We start from the raw sequence: 21,351 nt of genomic DNA, 5'->3' as shown, positions 1-21,351 counted from the left end.
TACTTTACAAGACATTAAGAGGTGTGTTGTAACAAGCAGCATGGCACATAGTAGAAAGGCTGCACAGTATAGCAGTTATGGTATTCTCTCTTGGACAGAATGCCTGGATTCAAATCTTGGCTTTGCCACTTCTGAACTGTGACTTGGACAGATTACTTCAGCTTCCTGTGCCCCAATTTCCACACTTATAAAATGGGAATAACAATACCTCATGTAGGTAGTTTTTATGAGAATGAAATTAAAGGAATTATTATTTAGAAAGTGACTGGCATAAGGGCACCTGGGTGGCTCAGTCAGTTAAATGTCCAACTCTTGATTTTGGCCCAGGTCATGATCTCAGTTTGGGGGATGGGGCCCTGCATCTGGCTCCTCACTGACAGCACAGAACCTGCTTGGGATTCTCTCTCTCCCCTCCCTGCCCCCCTGCCCCCCCTCCCTGCTCACGTTCTCTCTCAAAATAAATAAATAAAACATTAAAAAAAAAAAAAAGAAGAAAGCGCCTGGCATAAAGAAAGCTCTATAAAATTTTGTTAAACAAGTATGTTCAAATGCAAATAAGTTAGATAAGCTTCTCTGCTGCCTGACCTTGAGAGCCCTTAATTCACCAAGGTGCATGATAGTTCTCTAAACAAATGTGATTACATGTAAGAATTTCCAAATGCATTTGACTCGGTCTTCTCAGAACTGGCTTTTCTGTGGGACAATTGTTAACACTTAAGGAAAAACAACTTAGAGAACTCTAAAGTTAGTGGATATGAAAAGCTCTGGCTTCTCAGAAATAGCAGAGATAGTTGAACAAACAGAATCACCAGTTAGAGATTAGCAAAATATTTAATTATTTTGTACCTGATTTCTTTCTGACTTACCCAGAAAAACCAAATTCTTTTATTGCATTTGATAGCCAATTCAGAGTTTCTGATTGATTCTTGGGATTCTTCTGTGAGAAAGCCATGGACATAACCTGGAGTGAAAGAGGGAAAAAACAAAAACAAATATGTGCTTTTTCTCATATTTCTCACAGAAATGTGGTATGGCATTAAGGCAGAAGTGGATTAGGAGTGGCTTTTCCAACGCCGATAGAACTACGAGAATGCCTTACGAATGAAATATTTAACTCACACAAGAAAATGACTTAAGTGACATAGTATTTTTTTTTTTTTTTTTTGAGAGCAAGAGGGAGGGAGAGTGTGAGTGAGCAGGGGAGGGGCAGAGGGACGGAGGGAGGGGAGGGAGGGAGAGAGAGAGTCTTAAGCAGGATCCATGATGTGGGGCTCTATCTCACAACCGTGAGATCATGATCTGAGCCAAAATAAAGAGTTGGATGCTTAACTGACTGAGCCACCCAGGCTCCCTTGTAACAGGAGTATTAAAAAGCATTCTTGACTTTACAACTTTTCCTTAGTGATCACTCTGGATTATAATGCCTTAGGAGAAAATTATTCTCATCTTTTTTTATTTTAATTCTTAATGTTTATTTACTTGAGAAAGAGTGAGAGCAAGAGAGAGTGCGCATGCACAAATGGGGTAAGGGCAGAGACAGAGAGGGAGGCACAGAATCTGAAACAGGCTCCAGGCTCTGAGCTGTCAGCACAGAGCCCGATGTGGTGCTGGAACTCCGAACAGTTAGATCACGACCTGAGCCGAAGTCTCAGGCTCAACCGATTGAGCCACCCAGGTGCCCCTCTCATTTTTAAACAGAATATCTTGGCCAAAATAAATTCTAATTATCAGACAACAGTATATTATTAAAGGTAAGGATAAAAATGCAGAATATAAAAATGGTTTGACTTGAGAAGAAAAGGACTACCATTTAACTAGGAACCTTAAATTAACATTTGGGAAAAATCTGGGAAAAGTTGGGGAAAGAGAGCTCTGTTACTAACCTGTTCAGCTGTCCACGGTAACATGCAAGCTTCGGCTATTGCTGTCATAGCTTCTTTTGCATTGTTCCCACACTTTACATCTCCAATCTTGTCCACAAGGCCATCCAAGACAATCTGAGCTGAAGTTTTGGAAAAATTCCCTTTCTGGGCAATCAAAGCAACTATGTGAAGCTTCATCTGCATCACCTGAACAAAGGATAAGCATCATAAAGTTATGAGTAAGCCAAAGACATCGATTTACTTATTTTTATAGCAGCCTGAAGATGTAATACAGGAACAACTAAGAACATGACCAAACTAAAAATGACAAATAAATTTATTTATTTGTTTTATTTTTAAAATATTTTTTATTGTTTTTTAAATTTATTTTTTGAGAGACAGACAGAGAGCAAGTTGGTGAGGGGCAGAGAAAGAGAGAGAGGGAGACACAGAATCTGAAGCAGGCTCCAGGTTTCAAGCTGTTAGCACAGAGCCTCATGCAGGGCTTGAACTCCTGAACTGTGAGATCATGACCTGAGCTGAAGTCGGACGCTTAATCAACTGAGCCTCCCAGGTGCCCCTATTTAATTTATTTTTCAAGTAATCTGTGTCCAAAATGAGGCTCAAACTCATGATCAAGAGTCTCATGCTCTTGACTGAGCCAGCTGAGCGCCGCTAAAAACAACAATTTTAAACAAAGAAACAAAATAATTTCTATCCTTGTTATCAATTAAAGTAGCTGGGGCACCTGGGTGGCTCAGTTGGCTGGGCATCCAACTCTTGATTTTAGCTCAGGTCATGAACTCACAGTTTGTGAGTTTGAGCCCCCAGTCAACTGCACTGACAGGGGATTCTGTCTCTCCCTCTCTCTGCCCCTTCCTCACTCATGCTCTTTCTCTCTCAAAATAAATAAATAAAATACACATTAAAAAAAATTAAAGTAGCTAAGTGACAGCTAAGAGAGAAAAAACCAAATACTCAATGTTTCAAAATAATGACAATGTTAGCACATTAAAAGTTTATGAATTTAAAAAATTAATTTCTCTATTCTCCTCTCACGGTTATTTGCAATAGTACTGAACACACATCTTGAAATACATAATAAATGATCATACTAACCGTATAACTCAGCATTCCCACTAGTGTTATCTGCAAAAAACTACAACCCTCATGCACACACCACACACAACAGAACTTGAGAGACTCAAACAACGTGTATACTTTTAAGTGGAAGAATGAAGAAGCTGTGAAAACAATTTAAAGATGTTAATGTGAAGATGCTAGATGTAAGGCACTTGAGACGCCTTTGCCCATAAGTATCTCCCTCTGTCCTGTTTGAATATTTAAATAACAGGAGTTGGTGAGGATGTATAGAAATTAGAATTCTCTTGCATTGCTGGTACGAATGCAAAATGGTGAAGTCACATTGGAAAAGTTTGGCAGTTCTTTAAAAAGTTAAACGCAGTTACCATATGACCCAGCAATTCTACTTCTAGGTATACATCCAAGAGAATGAAAAACACGTTCACACAAACACTTGTACATGCAATGTTCAGAGATAGTCAAAATGTGTAGCAACACAAACGGGTAAATAAAATGTTCTATATCCATACAATGGAATATTACTCAGCCGTAAAAAAAAGAATGTAGAGTTGATACATGCTACGATATGGGCAAACCTTGAAAAGACTAAGTTAAGTAAAAGACACTTCATTCTATGAAATGTCCATGAGAAGTAATGTATAGAGACAGAAAGTAGAGTAATAGTTGCCAGGGACTGTGGGTGGCGAGGGGGATTTGTGGAGGAAGAGAGAGTGACTGCCGACGGGTATGGGGTTTCTTGCTGCAGTGATGAAAATATTCTAAAGTTACAGAGTGGTAGGAGTTGCAGAACTATGCAAATATCCTAAGAACTGCTGCACTGTACACTTTCAAAGGGTGAGCTTTATACTCCCTCAATAAAATTGTCATAAAGAAAAATACATACATAAAATTATCCTTTGTTACGGATCTAACACATAGGAAGGTATAAGCTCAAATCAAGGATGCTTCTTTCACCGATCTTAGAAGCTGCATAAAGAGGGGTTTTCAACGTGGTGTGTGGGGGAGGAGGCCAGCATGAGAACCTCTTGGCAGAAGAAGGCTTTGTGGTACTGGACGGTATGGCTGAGGTGCTGTTAACAGTGCTAAGGGAACACAGTGTGTGAAGGAGCCAAGGATCCTATAGAGGGAACAAGAGGTGGCAGAAGAGAAGCAAAAAAGAGACTAGCGGGATGCCAAAAATAAACCTGATATATTTCAAACTTTTGTTTCCCACAAGGTCTGTGAATATCTGAAGAGGACAAGGAAACTTTTCTCCTTTTCCTTCCTATATCACTTTCCTAAACCTCCCTTTGCACGGACGCTTTAGACTAAATAACAGCACTGCAAAATTTCATCTCTATTACCAGTTAATGCATTAAATTATGTGGCAATTTTTCACTGGTAATTTAAAGACCATTTATCTTTTATCCAAACAAATAAGAAACCTGTCTCACTGTTTATCCCTCCCTTGCATATGTGAAGATTAGGGGGATTCCAGGCCTAACTAATGAGGAGAAAAAAATATATATACATAAATTACACAAACAATATAGATAATACTTCCATATATATAAACTCCCAATTACACAAAGGTATAGTTCTATGTTTAATCAAAACGCACATACTCCATTGTTCACATTTAAAGTTAGATGACATACTGGCTGAGTGATTTAAAAAAAAAAAAAAGCTAAAAATCATTACCAAAATTCTCTCTCTCTCTTACTCCATAGATGATATGATAGAAATTACTTGAATAAAAGATACTAAAATCTCCAATTAAAAATTACCTGAAAATTGGTTTCCTTCCATCCAGGTTTCTTGGCCAGCATCCTCACTAATGCCTGGCATGGCATTTCAGTTCGATCCATTAGTTCAACAGCCTTGAAGTAAAATAAGAGAATCAGAATTAAGGGTTTAATGATTAGTGAGGGAAACAGGTGACTTGAAGGAGAGAGAAGAATGGAAGCAAGGAGGGTTATAGAGAGAGCTTAGATAGCTTGTTATAGTGCTTTTTAAGTTGGATATCTGATGTACAGTTGTTATAGTAATACCAGTGATACTCTTTTCCCTCCACATTTCAGGTTTCACAAAGAATTTGGTCCAAGGAATGTAACAGTAACAGTTTTCATTTGCCTAGTTTGAGGCAGAAACTGCTTATACATATTTTGACTTATCTGATTTTCCTAAAAACATAGAGCAAAGTAGAACAGATTAGAAGTGGTTAAGTATTAAATTTCAAAGATGTGCAAACTCAGGTCTAAACCTGATGCATGGCACATGCAGGCCTGGAAGCGAGGTCTCCTGCCTCAAGTCCCAGTGCTCTTGTGGTTCCTCCACACCCTCCTCATCAGAATCATAGAGTATATGCCGAAAGGAACTTCCATGCTCCCTTCCAACACAGATTTCTGAAAGGAGCTTCTCACACCAAGGAATAATATCTGTTCTTCCAAGAATCATGACAACAAAGAGGAAAGCAGAGAAAGGGGAGAGGGGTGGTTTAAGTGGAGTTATATGTTTGCCTAGTAAGTTTAATGATTAAATACCATAATATTAAAATTCATCTAAACCTATAATTCAGAATAAACCTAACTTTCTTGATTAAGTACTAAGTTATGAGCTTATAGAAGCCACAGAAAGCAGATGTTAAAAGATATACACTATGCAGCTAAAAAACCAGTCCCTCCCCATCCCCTCACCCCCCGCTCATCAGAGTTAACACTCTGAAACATGGTCACTGTTTATAAAATACAGCAAGTAGGACAAGTACTTTGTTGATGTCATCACTTCTCTGTAATGTAATGTTCTTTCACACTCAACTCATCCCCATGCACCTACCTTCTGGAACTCCTCCATACAAGCCAGCCTTTCCTTCCAGTTACTGCTGTCTAGAAGCTGTATACAGGTAGCAGGAAGGACAGCTGAAGCTTTTTCTTCACATACTTCTATCTGTAAGATGCAAAAACATTAAAATTAAGAATTGCTTAAGGAAACAGATGACAAGAATGTAAAAATGCTGCAGGCCGAACTACATGAACACTCCCATAGGTATCCTATAGTACCCGAGTTTTCTACTCTACTACCATAAAGGGGAAGGAAGGTCGTCCAAGGCACAGTTTCACTAAGTGAAAAATACCAATTAACTCTATGTTGTAGAACTCAGCAAAGAACTCAAGTCTTCTCCCAGGAATTGACTTTCCGTGGTTTTCTGAGTTTGAGGCATCCTGTAGAATACTGACCGAAAGCTCAGGCTCCACGATTTCTTTGGTTTCCAGTCCTTTCTTATTCTTGGTTCCAGTGCCCCCTGCACCTCCTGACACAGCTGGCTTCCCCTTCTTAGGTGGCCCACCAGCCTAAAAGCAATTTAAAAGAAAGTTAAACCACTTAAGGATTTAGAACAGTGGTTCTTAAGCATTTTTGGGCCAGAGACTCCCTAAAAATTGGATTAAAATGAGGGACCACTCAACCGACCAAAAACCCCTGTGTTTTTGGTGCCCACAGAACTTAACACTTCCAAGGGCAGATAGAGCTCCTGAAGACCATTCATGGGGAAATCTGCAGAACCCCACTATTAAGAACCTTCAATTCAGAATGAGCTAATGAGGTAAATGAAATGAAAATGGACTGGAATTATATGACATTTTATTTGAGAATTAACATTTGATGCCTTTAAATGCCTCTAAATCTTTCCTGCATTAGTAAAGGACAGTTTGTAACTTCTAACATTTACCCCATACTTCACCACAAGGCACCCCAATAACAGAAAAATACATTAACTCACTGTAGAACCATGTAATTTTGAAGGAATAAAGTGGTTGTTATGGCAATGGCAGTAAGTGGCTTAACCATGTTGAAGATGGCCACCTTACTGGATCTTTTTATTATTGTTTGACCTACTTGTATTTCCCAAGTATATGATCATATGATCTACAAAAATTATAACTGTGCCTTTTCCTTCCTTATATTAGCATTGGTCTTACTTTATTCCTTTATTTAATTGTATGAAGTTAGTAAACAATAACGGTACCAGCAGGCATTTTTTGCTTTACTCCTCACTTTAACAGTAATGCTTCTAGTATTTCATCACTATGAAGCATGATGCTGACTTTTGGTTTGCGAAGTCTACTGCTATCTATAGATCTATTTCTAGATATTTAGTCATGTCAAAGAATCCATCTATTTCTATGTATTAAGAATTTTTATCATGAAGATATGTTGAATTTACTATATTCCTTTTTCAATGTCTGAAATTAGATTTCTTTTGATCTCTATAAGTTTTTTAATATTAATATTGAACCATCCTTATAATCCTGGAATAAACTTCAGTTGGTCACACTTTGTATTATACCTGCTGGTTTCTATCTGCTAATACTGTGCTTAAACATCTCAATTATTTTACTCCAGTTTTGAAAGGTCAGAAGAAAATAGCAGTTTATCACAAGGCACACAACTGACAGTAACATTAACATGGTAACACATATCACTGTTCACATCATTCCTTCTATCTATTTTGGTATTTGTTAAACAATGCCCCAAACCAGAAAGAAAAAATAAAATGAGAGAAGGCCAGACTGTCTTCAACATCCAGACTTCTTCTGAAACTAATGTCATCTTGAACATAATCTAAGCTTTTAAGGTATAGTTAGCAAAACTAAGATGCTGGTTTTTTAATGAAATGAAAACCTCTAATACTTGCTGGTTCATATCAGAAGTATGATTCTGTTGGTTCATAATAACAACCCGTTAGAAATTTAATTGTTTTCTGGCCGACAAAATAGGAAATTCTATACTTTTTGACTAACCAGAACACCTCTTCTGGATCCTTTTCTATAATAAATAGCACTCTCTGTATAGAGAGGTACCTCAATTAACAAATCTCCTACTTATCTTTTTTTTTTCTTTCACAGACATATATGTTTATTGGCTTAGTAGGTGTATTGGTAATACTGTCCTACTTATCTATTAAAGAGAAAAATGAAGCAGGTTGCTCCCCACTTACTTATTTTAAATTCTTCATAAGAGAAAGTCAACCAGATAAGAAAAGGCCTTAAGGTACTGTGCCCACGTCATTATCCAGAGAGGCAACAGCTGGTGAGACAGAAGAGACTAGCTACTAACCCCCCATTAGAAAGCTGGAAGAGACAGCAGAAGATGAACTAAAGTACAAAGACTGTAGTTAAAAGCACCTGGGTCCAAATACCAGTTCTGCCACTCTGGCCATTCACCAAACGTGTGCCCAGTTCCTGCTGTCTGCCAGAAACTCGGCTATGCATGGGGGAGTGAGCAGTGACAAGATCTTTACCCTTTAAAGTTTACAGTATGGTGGTGGTGGGGGGGTTGGGGGTGTCAGAGTAAACAAACAAATGAACAACATAGATATCAGAGTTGTTAGAGCATGTGTAGAATACTTAACCTTGCTGAGCCTCCATTTCCCTTTCTGGAAAAATAGGGATCTCAAAATAGTTATTTCAAGGGTTGTTTGATGATTACATGAGATTATTTAGGTAAAATGCTTCCCAAATGATGCTTTATTAAATACCAGTTCTCTCCCCTGACTTCATGCTGGTGTTCCGGGTGAGAAAAGAGAATAAACTTTCTACATCCATGGTAGATAATTTCATGCTTAAGAGAGTCCACAGGACAAATGTTCTCTAAAAGAATGCCACATTTGTCTCTAGGCATTTCCCTTCCACACTGTATAAAAGTAACAAGACCTTGACTGGTATGTAGACTTGGTGATGCAACTCAACGGCATTATCAGCAAAATGACCAAAGTGATGTTATTAATGTTAAGTGCTTTGCCATTTTATTTCTTTATTTAATAATACTTTAAGATCACTCAAAATGCACTCCTGTACCTTCATTACCATTTTTAGCTTTATTAAAGTTTACATAACCAAACGTATTGTTGGAATACTCTTTGTTGATGGATGTTCTGCTATATTTTAAATGTGGTAATGCATTCATTTCTCAAATGAAATCATATTGGAAGGATAACCATGAATCCGAGACTCCAACCCTGTCTTACTAAATTCTAACTTTTGAACCATATTTTCCAAGTCATCTATTAACCTTAGTAGCAGGTGCCTTTTTTGAGGGTCCTGGTTTGGGTGCTGAAATGTCCTTTGTGTCCTTATCTCCTGCAGCCCCTGAGGCAGCAGTCCTTCCAGGAGCAGTCTTGAATTCCTTCTTGTCTGCTGCAAGTCCAGCTTTCTTACCATGTACCAGCTCTACTTTTTCTGAACATTCTTTGATCTAGAGAAAGAAATTGAAATGAATATCATTAAGCCCAACTTTGAAATATAATCACTACATTATTACTTAATAAGTTATCTAAACCACAACTCTATGAGAATTCAGTTTGCTTAAGCAAAAATAAACAATCTACTTTCTTACATTTTATTTCTACATAAATTAGAATTATAATAAACATTCAACAACCACATTTTTGATAGAAAACATTCATATTTAGAAAAGTAACTTTTTAGGTATTAGAAACAAATTTATCTGAAAATATCCTTTTCACCTTCTCTAGGGACAGATCACTCAGCTTTCTTTTCTTTGCGTTTTTATAATTTGAAAGCCATCTCTACAAATATCACCACTACAGCTTAAGATGAAATTTACATCCTCAAAAGCTATCTTTTCAACACTCCAGATCTGAACCACCAGTGGCAAATTAAATAAATTTCACAAGCTGATATCATCATTTTTATCTTCATGAAATAGAACGAATGAAATCGAAACAAAACCATAATGCACAGAGATAAGATTGTTGTCCAATTGCATTATAATCTGTCACTAACCTACCTTATCAAGCTTGAGTTTGTCCACATCAGCTAAGAATGGATTTACTGCTTTCTCACCCACCACTTTCAAAGCAGTGCCCAGTGCTTCAAATGCAGCATCTCTGACTTCAGGAGCAGAATCATTGATGTGCTGTGGTCCGGAAGTAAGCAAAATGGTCTTAATATAAGATATTTTAGGTATTACTGATTTTAATTCAGATTGATGACTGTTGGATAAAGAATTTGCTTTTTACAGTTCACTGAAGCTAAGTGTAGTTTTCCTCTTGCCAACCAACAGTTACTCTTTCACAAATTCTTTTTGGGTCAAGGAAACCTTTGGTAATCCATTCAGCAAATAAGTGCTTCCTTTTCCTCCTACCCTCTATTTAAAATGCCTCACATGCAAATGATCTTCAAAGACTCCAAATTGTATGCCTGTGCTTGGCCAGATCCAGCTGAACACCAGTATATGGGCCAAATAAGAAACAACGTTTAGCAGTTAGTGGAATCATAAAGCTAACTTGTGCTTTTCTTTGAGAACAGGAACACAAAGAGTACAAGAATTTGGATTCAGTTTCCAAAGCCACAGAGGGTCTGCTCCTCAAAAGAGCATAATCTACAGTCTGAAAGTCAAGTAGTCATTGTACATAATTAATATGGGAAAAAATCTTCCATAGGCATAAAAAATTCCCCCAGTTCCAAAGAGAGTCTATACCTTAAGTAGAGCAGCACAAAAGGGCTTTAGCAAGCTCTTTGGGAGGGTAGAAGCAGTGCAGTGGCGGAAGCTTCTGGCAATGAAAAGAGATGTCTGCTGCTTGATGGTTGGATTTTTATTATCCATTACTGCTAAAACATCCTCACTGATGTTCTGCAGTGTGGTCTTTAAAAAGAAAACATGGTCAATGAGCTTTTCTCAACTATAAGAACAATCAAAACATTACACTGACAAAATTTACTTTAGACAAAAGTGCAAACTCATGCTGTCCACTTACAGTAAGGAAAATTGCATCAATTGCCTCCTGCAGGGCTTGCACCACCTGAGGCTTCTTCTCTTTGAATTTTTCCAAAATGGTTGGCACAACCTATGAAAGTGAACAGCTGGAATATTATTTTGCTGGCAACAAAAATGAATGAGTTACTGACATGACACATGAATGAACCTTGAAAATATGCCAAGTCAAAGAAGCTAGTCATAAAGGCTTATGTATGATCCATTTAAATGATGCCATGAAATGTCAAAACCATAGAGACAGAACTGGATTAGTGGCTGCCAGTGAGAAGTGACTGCTAGTGGGCATAAAGGTTTTTGGGGGAAGATGAAAATGTTCTGGAATTAAACAGTCGTGATAGTTACACAACCTTGTGAATATATTAAAACCATTCAACTATACACTTTAAGAGGGTGAATTTTACAGTATTTAAGTTATATCTCAATACAGCCATTACTAAAGCAATGTTTGGTGCTACCAAAACAAAGTGAACGTCTAAGTTGAATAAAAAGTCATTTTTTTTCTTAAGGGCACAAGAACCTTATGCTGGAACAATTAAGGGTTCCCATTCTGTGCCACTGTAGCAGTGCTTCTCAACCCATTTTCTGCATCTACACCTTAATGCAACCATATAGTCATTTTTATCAGAGTACCATCTCTTATTAGACAAAAAGATTCTCAACTAGGTGGATTTAGGATACGGGAATAGACAGAGTGTGTAATTTCTCTTCCCCTCTAAGATTCCGATATACTTCACCAGACTGAGATGTCTCCCACCCTTTCACTACACTAAAGACAAAGAAATGGTAACTGAAATTACAGCAATTTTGATCAGAAGGATGTACTAAGTTTAGATCAATAAAGTTGGAATTTTTATAATTATCTTATAAACTATCACTAATTTATTAAATATTTATTGAATACTTAATATCTATTGAGTGCCAGGCACTGTGCTAACAGGCAAATTAAAGTTGTCTTTTGAGGTCAAAAAGATATAGCAAAGCTCAAAGGCATTCAAAAAATATTTTTTAAGATTTCACAGAAGTGATAGAGACCAGAAGGAATTCAGTTTCCATGGAGAAATATAAAAGACTTTTTAATACTAGGAGTTAGTTATAAACTATTGAAAATCAAAATGTTTTAATGGTTATAAAGCTCAAGCATGCTTTTATATATATATATTTTTTTACCAAAAAAAAAAAAATAGCTTATAAATAGCTAAAGAAAGTAAACATGAACTATTAACATGTTTGATATCAAACACTATATATGATCTACTTTTTAGGGGGGGGAAATACTCCGAACTATAAGCTTTATAACTTTAAGCTGCATAACAAAATGTCACAAAGCCAGAATCAGAATTCAAACCAGGCCAGGTAATCAGTCAACTAGGATTTAGTAAATTAAAATGTATCTTAAAAATGGTTTTCTAGGTTAAAAGTTATTATTAAGACAAAAGTATGTTCTTTTTAAAATATTCTAGTAAGTAGCACAAAACTGACCAAAAGCTAATTAACACACCATCACATAAGCACACAAGTATTGCATAATAAATACTACTGACTGCTAGAAAATGTTGCTTATCATTTTATTCCAATTCATGATTTGCATGTTTTACATGTTACATGATTTTACATGGGTTACATGTTAAGGGTTTTATGGACCCATATTTTTATTTCCCTGGTAACAAGCTAGTCATGATGTATTTTTATTTAGTAGAGTCCTTTTTTTTTTTCTTCCAGTTAAGTTCTCTGAAATTATGTTCAATGCTATGAGTAAGCAAGCTCCAAATGCCATAACTGAGGTTAGACATTAACTTCACAACATAAATACAAACTATAAGGAGTCTCTAAAAAGTCAATCTAGGGAATCAAATGATCAAGTGGCTAGCAAGTTCAACCCTAAAGTTCAGTATGATCAATTTTCAGGATGCTGAACCACTCTAAGTAATTCAGACCAGATTTAGAGGCCAACTGACAAATGCCACAGTTAAAGAAAACATCTCAGTTTATTAAAACTGTTATCAAACTTGAGTGCTTCTAAATTTACACAAAGACAGTATATTCAACAAATGTTTTCAGTCAGGTTTCTTAGAATAAATTAAACTGATACACTACCAAGAGTCTAATCTATAGAAAATGTCTCAAGTATGTAAGTAGATTATTATTTTTCAAATAGGAAAATGCTATAAAATACATTTTATATATTCATCTCACTTCTGGCTTTATACTGCCTTTCCTACTTTCAATTTTACTCTGTGTTAGTTATCACCAGTTTCATTTAATCCTGTTATACTACACATAATCTTATAAGAACAAAGCAGGATATTAATAAGTAAATAATAAGCAAATCAACTCAACTAAATATTTAGGTCATATGCCCAATTTTCTATATAAAGCTAATGAATTTAGTTATAACTGACATCTTTATTGAAATATTTTGAGGAATTATGCTCAATTTTAATAAAACTTAATGAAAAATTCACTTTGCCCAATATATAAAGACCTATTTTAAATCCTAAAGCAAACTAGCCTGTCATTCTTGTTAATGTTGTTGATTTGTATCTAAAAAGGAGTGTTACTCACATGTCCTGCATATTGTCCAAATTTCTTCCTTAGTCCAACAGCTAGGCCAGTAAGACATTTTGCTGCCAAAGCCACCAACATGACATTGGTGTCCTTTCCAACAACCTACAAAGGGAGGAAAAAAAAGAAAACAAAATAGTCACAACTCAGGAGAAGGGGACTGAAAAGTTTTTCTTAAAAGAACTCTGTACCCTGTTACGCTAATGGACAGCCAATTTTGCTTCCTGCAAAAGAGGAAAAAGTCTTCCTTGACAATACCAAATTTGGGGGCTTCCCTTCATTCTGTTTAGTCTCTTACCTTAAAAGTTCTACCAATAACATACATTAAACCACAACTTCAAATAGTTAACTCTCCATTAGTGGTCGTCTGGGCTGTCAGCATTGCACAACTGTGTAGGAGGGGACTCCGACACTAGCAGAGAAGCTGGAGGCTTGCTGACTTTGCTCTGGGGCAGGAAAAGCCAAAAGACAGTGTATCTCAGAGGAAAGACACCACAAGGCGGCAGCTCCAACATTTATACTAAAGGAGCACTGGTAGAAACTGCTCTCGGTACCTTCCAGAAGTCCGTGGGGGCTCTAAATTGCAAATGCCATTGCAACCATTCCTCTGAGGGAGCTTCTGGCTTTGCAGCTGCCATTTTAAAGTTCATTTATTTATTCTGAGCGTGCACGTGCGCGAGAGAGGACAAGAGAAAGTTCACATCAGCAGGGAATGGGCAGAGAGCGAGGGAAAGAGAGAATCCCAAGAAGGATAATGCTGTCACAAACCGAGAGGTCATGCATAACCTGTGCTGTAATCAAAAGTCGGATACTTAACTGAATGAGCCACCCAGGAGCCCCCTTGCATCTGCCATATTACCTGATGATCATCAAGTGTGCATTTACAGTCTCTTAACAGAGTCTCCTCCAGCATTATTTATACTACCATCCCCCTACACTATGCCCCACAAAACCCAGCATTATCAAAGCTCAGAGGTAGTAGCTGCACCTGTGTCAATTAAGCAAGACAGTGACTATGTCTGGGTGCCTTCCTGCTAAGATTTTACTGCGGTGTACTGCTCAAGTCAGTTGGATGTTAAAAAGCTACTTTATTTTATTTTTTAAATGTTTACCTATTTTTGAGGGGGGGAGCAGAGAGAGACAGACAGACAGGATCCTAAGTGAGCTCTGTGCTGACAGCAGAGAGCCCAATGTAGCGCTCGAACTCACGAACCATGAGATCATGACCTGAGCCAAAGTCAGACGTTTAACCAACTCAGCCACCCAGGTGCCCCCAAAAGCTGTTTTATTCTGACATGTCTCAGATCCTTGTTTTTTTCACTCTTCACTTTTTTCCCAAGTAGAAGTAATGCTTCCATTCCACTTTGGATTTTATTTCGTTTCTAAGATCTGATATTCCATAAGTAGAATGCTTCCTTCCAGATTCCCTGAATTAAACAACCCCTAATGGATAGCATGCCAGGAAGTTCTAGATGGCATTTAGCTGCACTCCCTAAATGCTGAGGAGTAAGGATGAAGAGTTAAGATTAACATTTATTAAAAACAAATTAGATGTTATAATTTTATAGGTGCTTTATAATCCGTATTTAATTTTTCACCCAAAACCCTGTAGATAATATTAGCAAATTTTATAGATTTCAAAAATTAAATATAGATTAATTTGCTTGAGGTAAGAACTAGCAAATGTGATATGATGTGATTTAAATCCAGTTCTACTCCAAAGCTTTGCTTTCTTTGCTAAAGCATATTCATGCTGTAAACTCATGCTATGGCAAATTCATTTTCCTTATGAGAAAATGAGATCAGGGTCCGAATAAACATTTTGTTAAATCCCTAACTACTGTAAATCCATGGAGAAAAAAATTCCCTTCAGTTTTTTTTTTTAATTAAAAAAAAATTTTTTTTTAATGCTTTTATTTATTTTTGAGACGGAGAGAGACAGAGCATGAGCAGGGGAGGGACAGAGAGAGGGGGAGAGACACAGAATCTGAAGTGGGATCCAGGCTCTGAGCTGTCAGCACAGAGACCGACGCAGGGCTTGAACTCACAGACCGTGAGATCGTGACCTGAGCTGAAGTCGGATGCTTAACCGACTGAGCCACCCAGGCACCCCTCCCTTCAGTTCTGTATTAAATTCACTATTTTTTTTTTTAATTTTTTTTTTTTAACATTTATTTATTTTTGAGACAGAGAGAGACAGAGCATGAACGGAGGAGGGTCAGAGAGAGGGAGACACAGAATCTGAAACAGGCCCCAGGCTCCAAGCTGTCAGCACAGAGCCCGACGCGGGGCTCGAACTCACGGACCGCGAGATCGTGACCTGAGCCGAAGTCGGCCGCTTAACCGACTGAGCCACCCAGGCGCCCCGTGTATTAAATTCACTATTAACATTTGTGGGGCACCTGGGTGGCTCAGCTGGTTAAGTGTCTGACTTCAGCTCAGGCCATGATCTCACAGTGAGTTCAAGCCCCACGTCGGGCTCTGTACTGACGGCTCAGAGCCTGGAGCCTGCTTCAGATTCTGTGTCTCCCTCTCTCTCTGCCCTGTCCCTGCTCGCACTCTGTCTCTCTCTCTCTCTCAAAAATAAATAAACATTAAAATAAAAATAAATTCACTATTGACATTTGTAAATGTTTGGATTACTTTTTTTTTTTTTTTTTTTTTAACCAAAAGAACTCTCAGGTATTATTTAGGTGCTAGGCTTCAGATTTAACATCTACATGTATATTCTAGGAATGGTCATCAAAAACATGCCAGACCCCATTCCAAGAAATCTTAGTTCAATGAATCTGGGATGGGATTTGGAGCCAGTATTTTAACATAATTCAGAAGCAGATGGCCATCGATCAATCCCATTCTTAGGAGAATAGTTCTCCTTATCCACCATTAGAGCAGTAACCAGTGGAAGCTGAATCCTAGACACTGATGGTCCTAGGAAAGTTTTGAAGAGGATGTTGTAAACCTACTATAATTCAAGATGGTAAAGGACTGAATGAACTTATAGGTGAATAATGGATCAGGCCTATTTGCCTATCAACACATGTCAAACATCCCAGTTTGACTAAAGTTGTTCTAAACTGGGAAATGGGAGTGAGGGAGGTGGGGAAGTGTTTATTTTTAAGACAAATAGAATATGCAGGGAAGGACTCCATTCCAGATTTGAAAACACTCTGTGACTCTGTTGTAGACTATAGGAAGGAAGCTTTAGCTCACAATGTTAATTTAACCTAAATAATGGGAAATATTCTATAATTAAAAGTGCTGTCACTTCTCCCTTTAAGCTAGGCCTACAATAAGATTTTAAGTACAGATGATCCTTGAGCAACATGAGGGTTAGGGGCACTGACCCCCCATGCAGTCAAAATCCACATATAACTTTTGACTCCCCCCAAACTTAATTACTGATAGCCTACTACTGACCAGAAGCCTTTCTGATAACATAAACCATTGATTAGCACATATTTTGTGTATGTATTATATTCTATATTCTTGTGATAAAGTAAGCTAGAGAAGTTATTTAAAAAAATCACAAGGAAAATACATTTACACTACTGTTCTATATTCATTGAAAAAAACCCATGTGTAAGTAGGTAGACCCATGCAGTTCAAACCTGTATTGTTCATCAAGGGTCAACTCTAGTTACCATCTAGTATTTATCTTTAACTAGCAATGTAAGCTACTGGTTAACAGTAACCAGAACAAAAACATTCTGCTGACAAAGAGAGAAGTCAATTAAATCCACCATGATTATTGTGTTTAGAAAACTATGATGGGGCCACCTGGGGGGCTCAGTCAGTTAAGCATCCGACTTAGGCTCAGGTCATGAACTCATGGTTTGTGGGTTCGTGCCCCACGTCGGGCTCTGTGCTGACAGCTCAGAGCCTGGAGCCTGCTTCAGATTCTGTCTCCCTCTCTCTGCCCCTCCCCCACTCTCACTGTCTCTCTCTCTCTCTCTCTCTCTCTCTCTCTCTCTCTCTCTCTCTTTCTCTCTGTCTCAAAAATAAACAAACATTTAAAAAATTAAAAAAAAAAAAGAAAACTATGATGAATGTAAGCAATAAGGGGGGAAATATAGAAAAACCAAGTGAAAAAAGTCTAATAACACATAAGTCTGTAGAGTATATAATAAAAACACCTTGAAAACCCAAATCTTAATCTAAAGATATCAACCAACATCCATAGGTAATTGACAAGTCAAAGAAGATATTGGGGGGAGGTAGGAGTAAGGGGCAGGGGAGAAGGTATCTTTATAAATGAAGGAACCTATAATTTGTGAGAACAGGAAAGTCCATAAAATATGCTAAGTCAGATGACAGCTTGAAAGAAGACAGCTTAAGAAATAATTTCAGGAATACCATAAGGAATTTCAAATGAGTAGTTCTTTGCTACTTGTATTAAAGGCAAAAAATAGGGAAATTACTGGGATTACTCAATATAGACAATAGAGAGAAAAGACTATGGAGGGAAGAGTGATCGGTCTGTAGCCTACTCAATCTCATTCTCTTATTTCACCATTTCCACGTTTTTGATAGGTCTCTCTTAAGTCAATATAATATGAATATGAAGTTTGTGTTTACATGTAAGTAAAATCACACACAAAAAATTTTAATGCCTTGTTTCAGGTTAATTTATACAATTGAAGTTAACTTTTCATTGTTTTAAATATTTTAACCACAAAATTAAATTTCTTTTGATTTGTTTGTAGCCTTTGATCGCCCTGCCCCCCACTTTACCATGTGAAGAGGGAGAAGTTTCTCACAGAAATCTATTGTCTCTATGTCTACCTAAATATAAAATCCATGATCCTATCTGCAAATCAGCAAAAGATTATATTTATATTCATAATGCCAATGGAAATCACAGAACACTATTTGAAAAGCTAATATCCTAAGGAAATCCATGTGGAAAGTATCAACTAATATTTGTACCATTAGATAAGAAAAAATAAGAGCTTTTATCTGAGGCTTTGAGAATTCAGGGCCAAGTACTAAGATTCCTGATAAAAATTATACGCTGGAATTCACAGAGAATCTGAAGTTCTCAAGGCCATTAGAATTTCATTTCCTTCTCTTAGTGCCTTTTTACCCCTCCTCTTTCCTCCCAAGCTCCAGGTTGGTGAAATCTTTTCCCCCTGGGCAACTCCCTTCTCACTAATCCTGCCTGGGTCTGGGTTCTTCAGGATTGGAAGATGGAAGACTAAAAGATTGTGACAAATCATATCTCTGCCTCCAAATCTCACTTGGAAGAAAGTGTGGGAGGCTCACAGTGAGAAAACATAGTCCGTTCTCATTATTCACGGGTTTCATATTTGCGAATTCACCTACTCGTTAACGTTTATTTATAACCCCCAAAATCAATTCTCGCAGCACTCTCCTGGTCATTCAGACAAGCAAAGAGCTGTGGAAAATCTGAGTTGCCTGGTGTGCACATTCCCAGCTGAGAATGAACAAAGCAACACTCTGACTTCTTTCAGCTCTCATACTGTAAACAGTATCTTTTTCATGGTCTGTTTAGTGCCACATTTCTTTTTCTTTTTTTTTCATTTTTGTGATTTTCGCTGCTGCTTTCACTATTTAAAATGGCCCCCAAGGGCAGTGAAGTGCTGTCTAGTGCTCCTAAGCACAAAAAGGCCGTGATATGTGTCACGCAGAAATTATGTGTGTTAAATAAGCTTTATACAAGGCATGAGTTATAGTGCTGCTGGCCCTGAGTTCACCGTTAATGCATCAATAATATATATTAAATGAGACATCTTCAAACAGAATAAAATAAGTTATGTATTGACTGGTTGATATTGTTGAGATGTTGAGACCAAAGAGTCACAGGACCCTAGCCCTGTGCCCTGTGTTCCCTTAGGAGCAATGGTTTGGTATTTGCTATTCAGTGTTTTGGTGACTTTACAGAACATAAGTACCACGAATAATAAGAATAACTATACTTACATGTGCATATAATTAAAAATTAACCTCCTCTCTCACCATTCTAATCCTTTGTAATTTCAGGCTGAAGAAGCAAATGAAACAAAGTTTTCTATATTTAAGAACATGTCTTCACAGAGTTTGTTCTTAAGCTCTACACCTATGTCCACAGTGTTTGATCTATATTTTCAGATTTTATGGAAAGCCACTACATATAAATTTATCCACCAACAGCATTCAACTTGGTTAAACCTAAGCAACACCAAACCAAAACACCAAAGTGTTTTCTAAAAACATTTCTTTCTTGGGGCGCCTGGGTGGCTCAGTCGGTTAAGCGTCCGACTTTGGCTCAGGTCATGATCTCATGGTCTGTGAGTTCAAGCCCCGCGTCAGGCTCTGTGCTGACTGCTCAGAGCCTAGAGCCTGTTTCAGATTCTGTGTCTTCCTCTCTCTCTGACCCTCCCCCATTCATGCTCTGTCTCTCTCTGTCTCAAAAATAAATAAACGTTAAAAACATTTCTTTCTTATTTAGCACTTGCCTGCTTTATAATGACATTTCCCTACATCCTTTACTTTGCACGCAGATATACAAGGTGGCATCATTAGCTATCTAATGGAAAAATATGCCTCATATTTAGTATTCGTCCCATTAAATAGAGCCAATTTAAATAGTTCATCCTACAGGGGCGCCTGGGTGGCTCAGTCACTTAAGCATCGGACTTTGGCTCAGGTCATGATCTCATGGTTCGTAAGTTTGAGCCCTGCGTTGGGATCTGTGCTCACAGCTCGAAGCCTGGAGCCTGCTTCAAATTATGTATCTCCCTCTCTTTCTGCCCCTCCCCCACTTGCACTCTCTCTCTCTCTCTCTCTCTCTCTCAAAAGTAAATAAACATTAAAAAAATAAATTAAAAAAATAATAGCGGCGCCTGGGTGGCTCAGTTGGTTAAGCATCCGACTTCGGCTCAGGTCATGATCTCACAGTCTGTGAGTTCAAGCCCCAAGTCTGGCTCTATGCTGACAGCTCAGAGCCTAGAGCCTGCTTCAGACTCTGTGTCTCCCTCTCTCTCTGCCCCTCCCCTGATCATGCTCTGTCTCTCTGTGTCTCAAAAATAAATAAACATTAAAAAAAAATAAATAAATAGTTCATCCTATGGAATTATAAAACTGGAATATTTGGTTCTATATTAGAAAGACCCTCTTTTTCTTGAGGTCTGTATATGCTATCAGACAGCATACTTAGAGTAAGTGATAATAAACAAAGAATAAAAACCAATCCCTCCACACTAACATAGGACACAATCCCTCCACACTAACATAGGACAGTCACTTTAAACAATCCTTTAAAAGGGCATGCCTGGGGCACCTGGGGTGGTTTAGTCAGTTAAGCGTCTGACTTTGGCTCAGGTCATGATCTCATGGTTTGTGGGTTTGAGCCCCGCATCGGGCTCTGTGCTGACAGCTCAGAGCCTGGAGCCTGCTTTGGATTCTGTGTCTCCCTCTCTCTTTCCGCCCCTGCCCTGCTCATGCTCTGTCTCTTTCTCAAAAAAAAATCATAATTAAAAAAAAAAAAAAAAAAAAAAAAAGGGTATGCCTATAATTAGAAAACCATCAATAGTGTTCCTTAAATGGCAATGTAGTTGTGATAAAAACAACGACAGATGATGAGAAATTCAAAGGCCTGGTCTGTTGTTGAGATACCAATGTACCAATGTTGACACTCTTCATGTTTACCTTCTTTAATGCTTTTACTAAATCTGCATAATCGCCTGCTTCCAGTTTGGGGTTTTTCACTAGTACTTCTACAGCCTCCAGGGCTTCTTTTCTCTCTTGCCATTTTTTTGCCTCCTGCAAGACATAGTATGAGTCACTTATAGAACAGAAAATAAGGCAAAATAAGAAAATAAAAGTCTATTTCTTGCATGCTCCTAATTCAAAGATACATAATTATTTTTTGTTTTCAGAAATTTTTTTCTAAAGCTGGTTAAAAAATAAAATTGCAAAATTGTGCAGCAAATCAGAATGATTTGCTCATATATACGTATAAAATTTTGTTCATACATAATAAGTATTTTCATAACATTTCATAACCCTAAAAGTTCTACAAGTAAAAGAATGGGATACCAAAGAC

At 37.6% G+C, this 21,351-nt stretch overlaps 1 protein-coding gene across 3 annotated transcripts in view; it reads right to left on the bottom strand.

The window, feature by feature from the left end:
* The window catches only part of CKAP5 (cytoskeleton associated protein 5), a 112,487-nt gene that overhangs the window by 39,985 nt on the left and 51,151 nt on the right, over nucleotides 1-21,351 (bottom strand). For all 3 annotated transcript variants that reach the window (XM_078433422.2, XM_078433424.2, XM_078433423.2), the window contains exons 8-18: nucleotides 20,955-21,068; nucleotides 13,305-13,409; nucleotides 10,723-10,812; nucleotides 10,446-10,610; nucleotides 9,753-9,881; nucleotides 9,015-9,197; nucleotides 6,182-6,295; nucleotides 5,781-5,891; nucleotides 4,733-4,825; nucleotides 1,884-2,069; nucleotides 867-961 (exon numbers count right to left, since the gene is read on the bottom strand). In XM_078433422.2, coding sequence (XP_078289548.1) covers nucleotides 867-961; nucleotides 1,884-2,069; nucleotides 4,733-4,825; nucleotides 5,781-5,891; nucleotides 6,182-6,295; nucleotides 9,015-9,197; nucleotides 9,753-9,881; nucleotides 10,446-10,610; nucleotides 10,723-10,812; nucleotides 13,305-13,409; nucleotides 20,955-21,068 — 1,385 coding nt within the window. The remainder of the gene's footprint in view (nucleotides 1-866; nucleotides 962-1,883; nucleotides 2,070-4,732; nucleotides 4,826-5,780; nucleotides 5,892-6,181; nucleotides 6,296-9,014; nucleotides 9,198-9,752; nucleotides 9,882-10,445; nucleotides 10,611-10,722; nucleotides 10,813-13,304; nucleotides 13,410-20,954; nucleotides 21,069-21,351) is intronic.

The sequence above is a fragment of the Panthera onca genome, chromosome D1, assembly GCF_046562875.1.
Source record: "Panthera onca isolate mPanOnc1 chromosome D1, mPanOnc1 haplotype 2, whole genome shotgun sequence".
Classification (NCBI taxonomy): Eukaryota; Metazoa; Chordata; class Mammalia; order Carnivora; family Felidae; genus Panthera; species Panthera onca.
The sequence above is the reverse complement of the archived record's forward strand: the minus strand, read 5'-3'. Positions and strand labels throughout refer to the sequence as shown.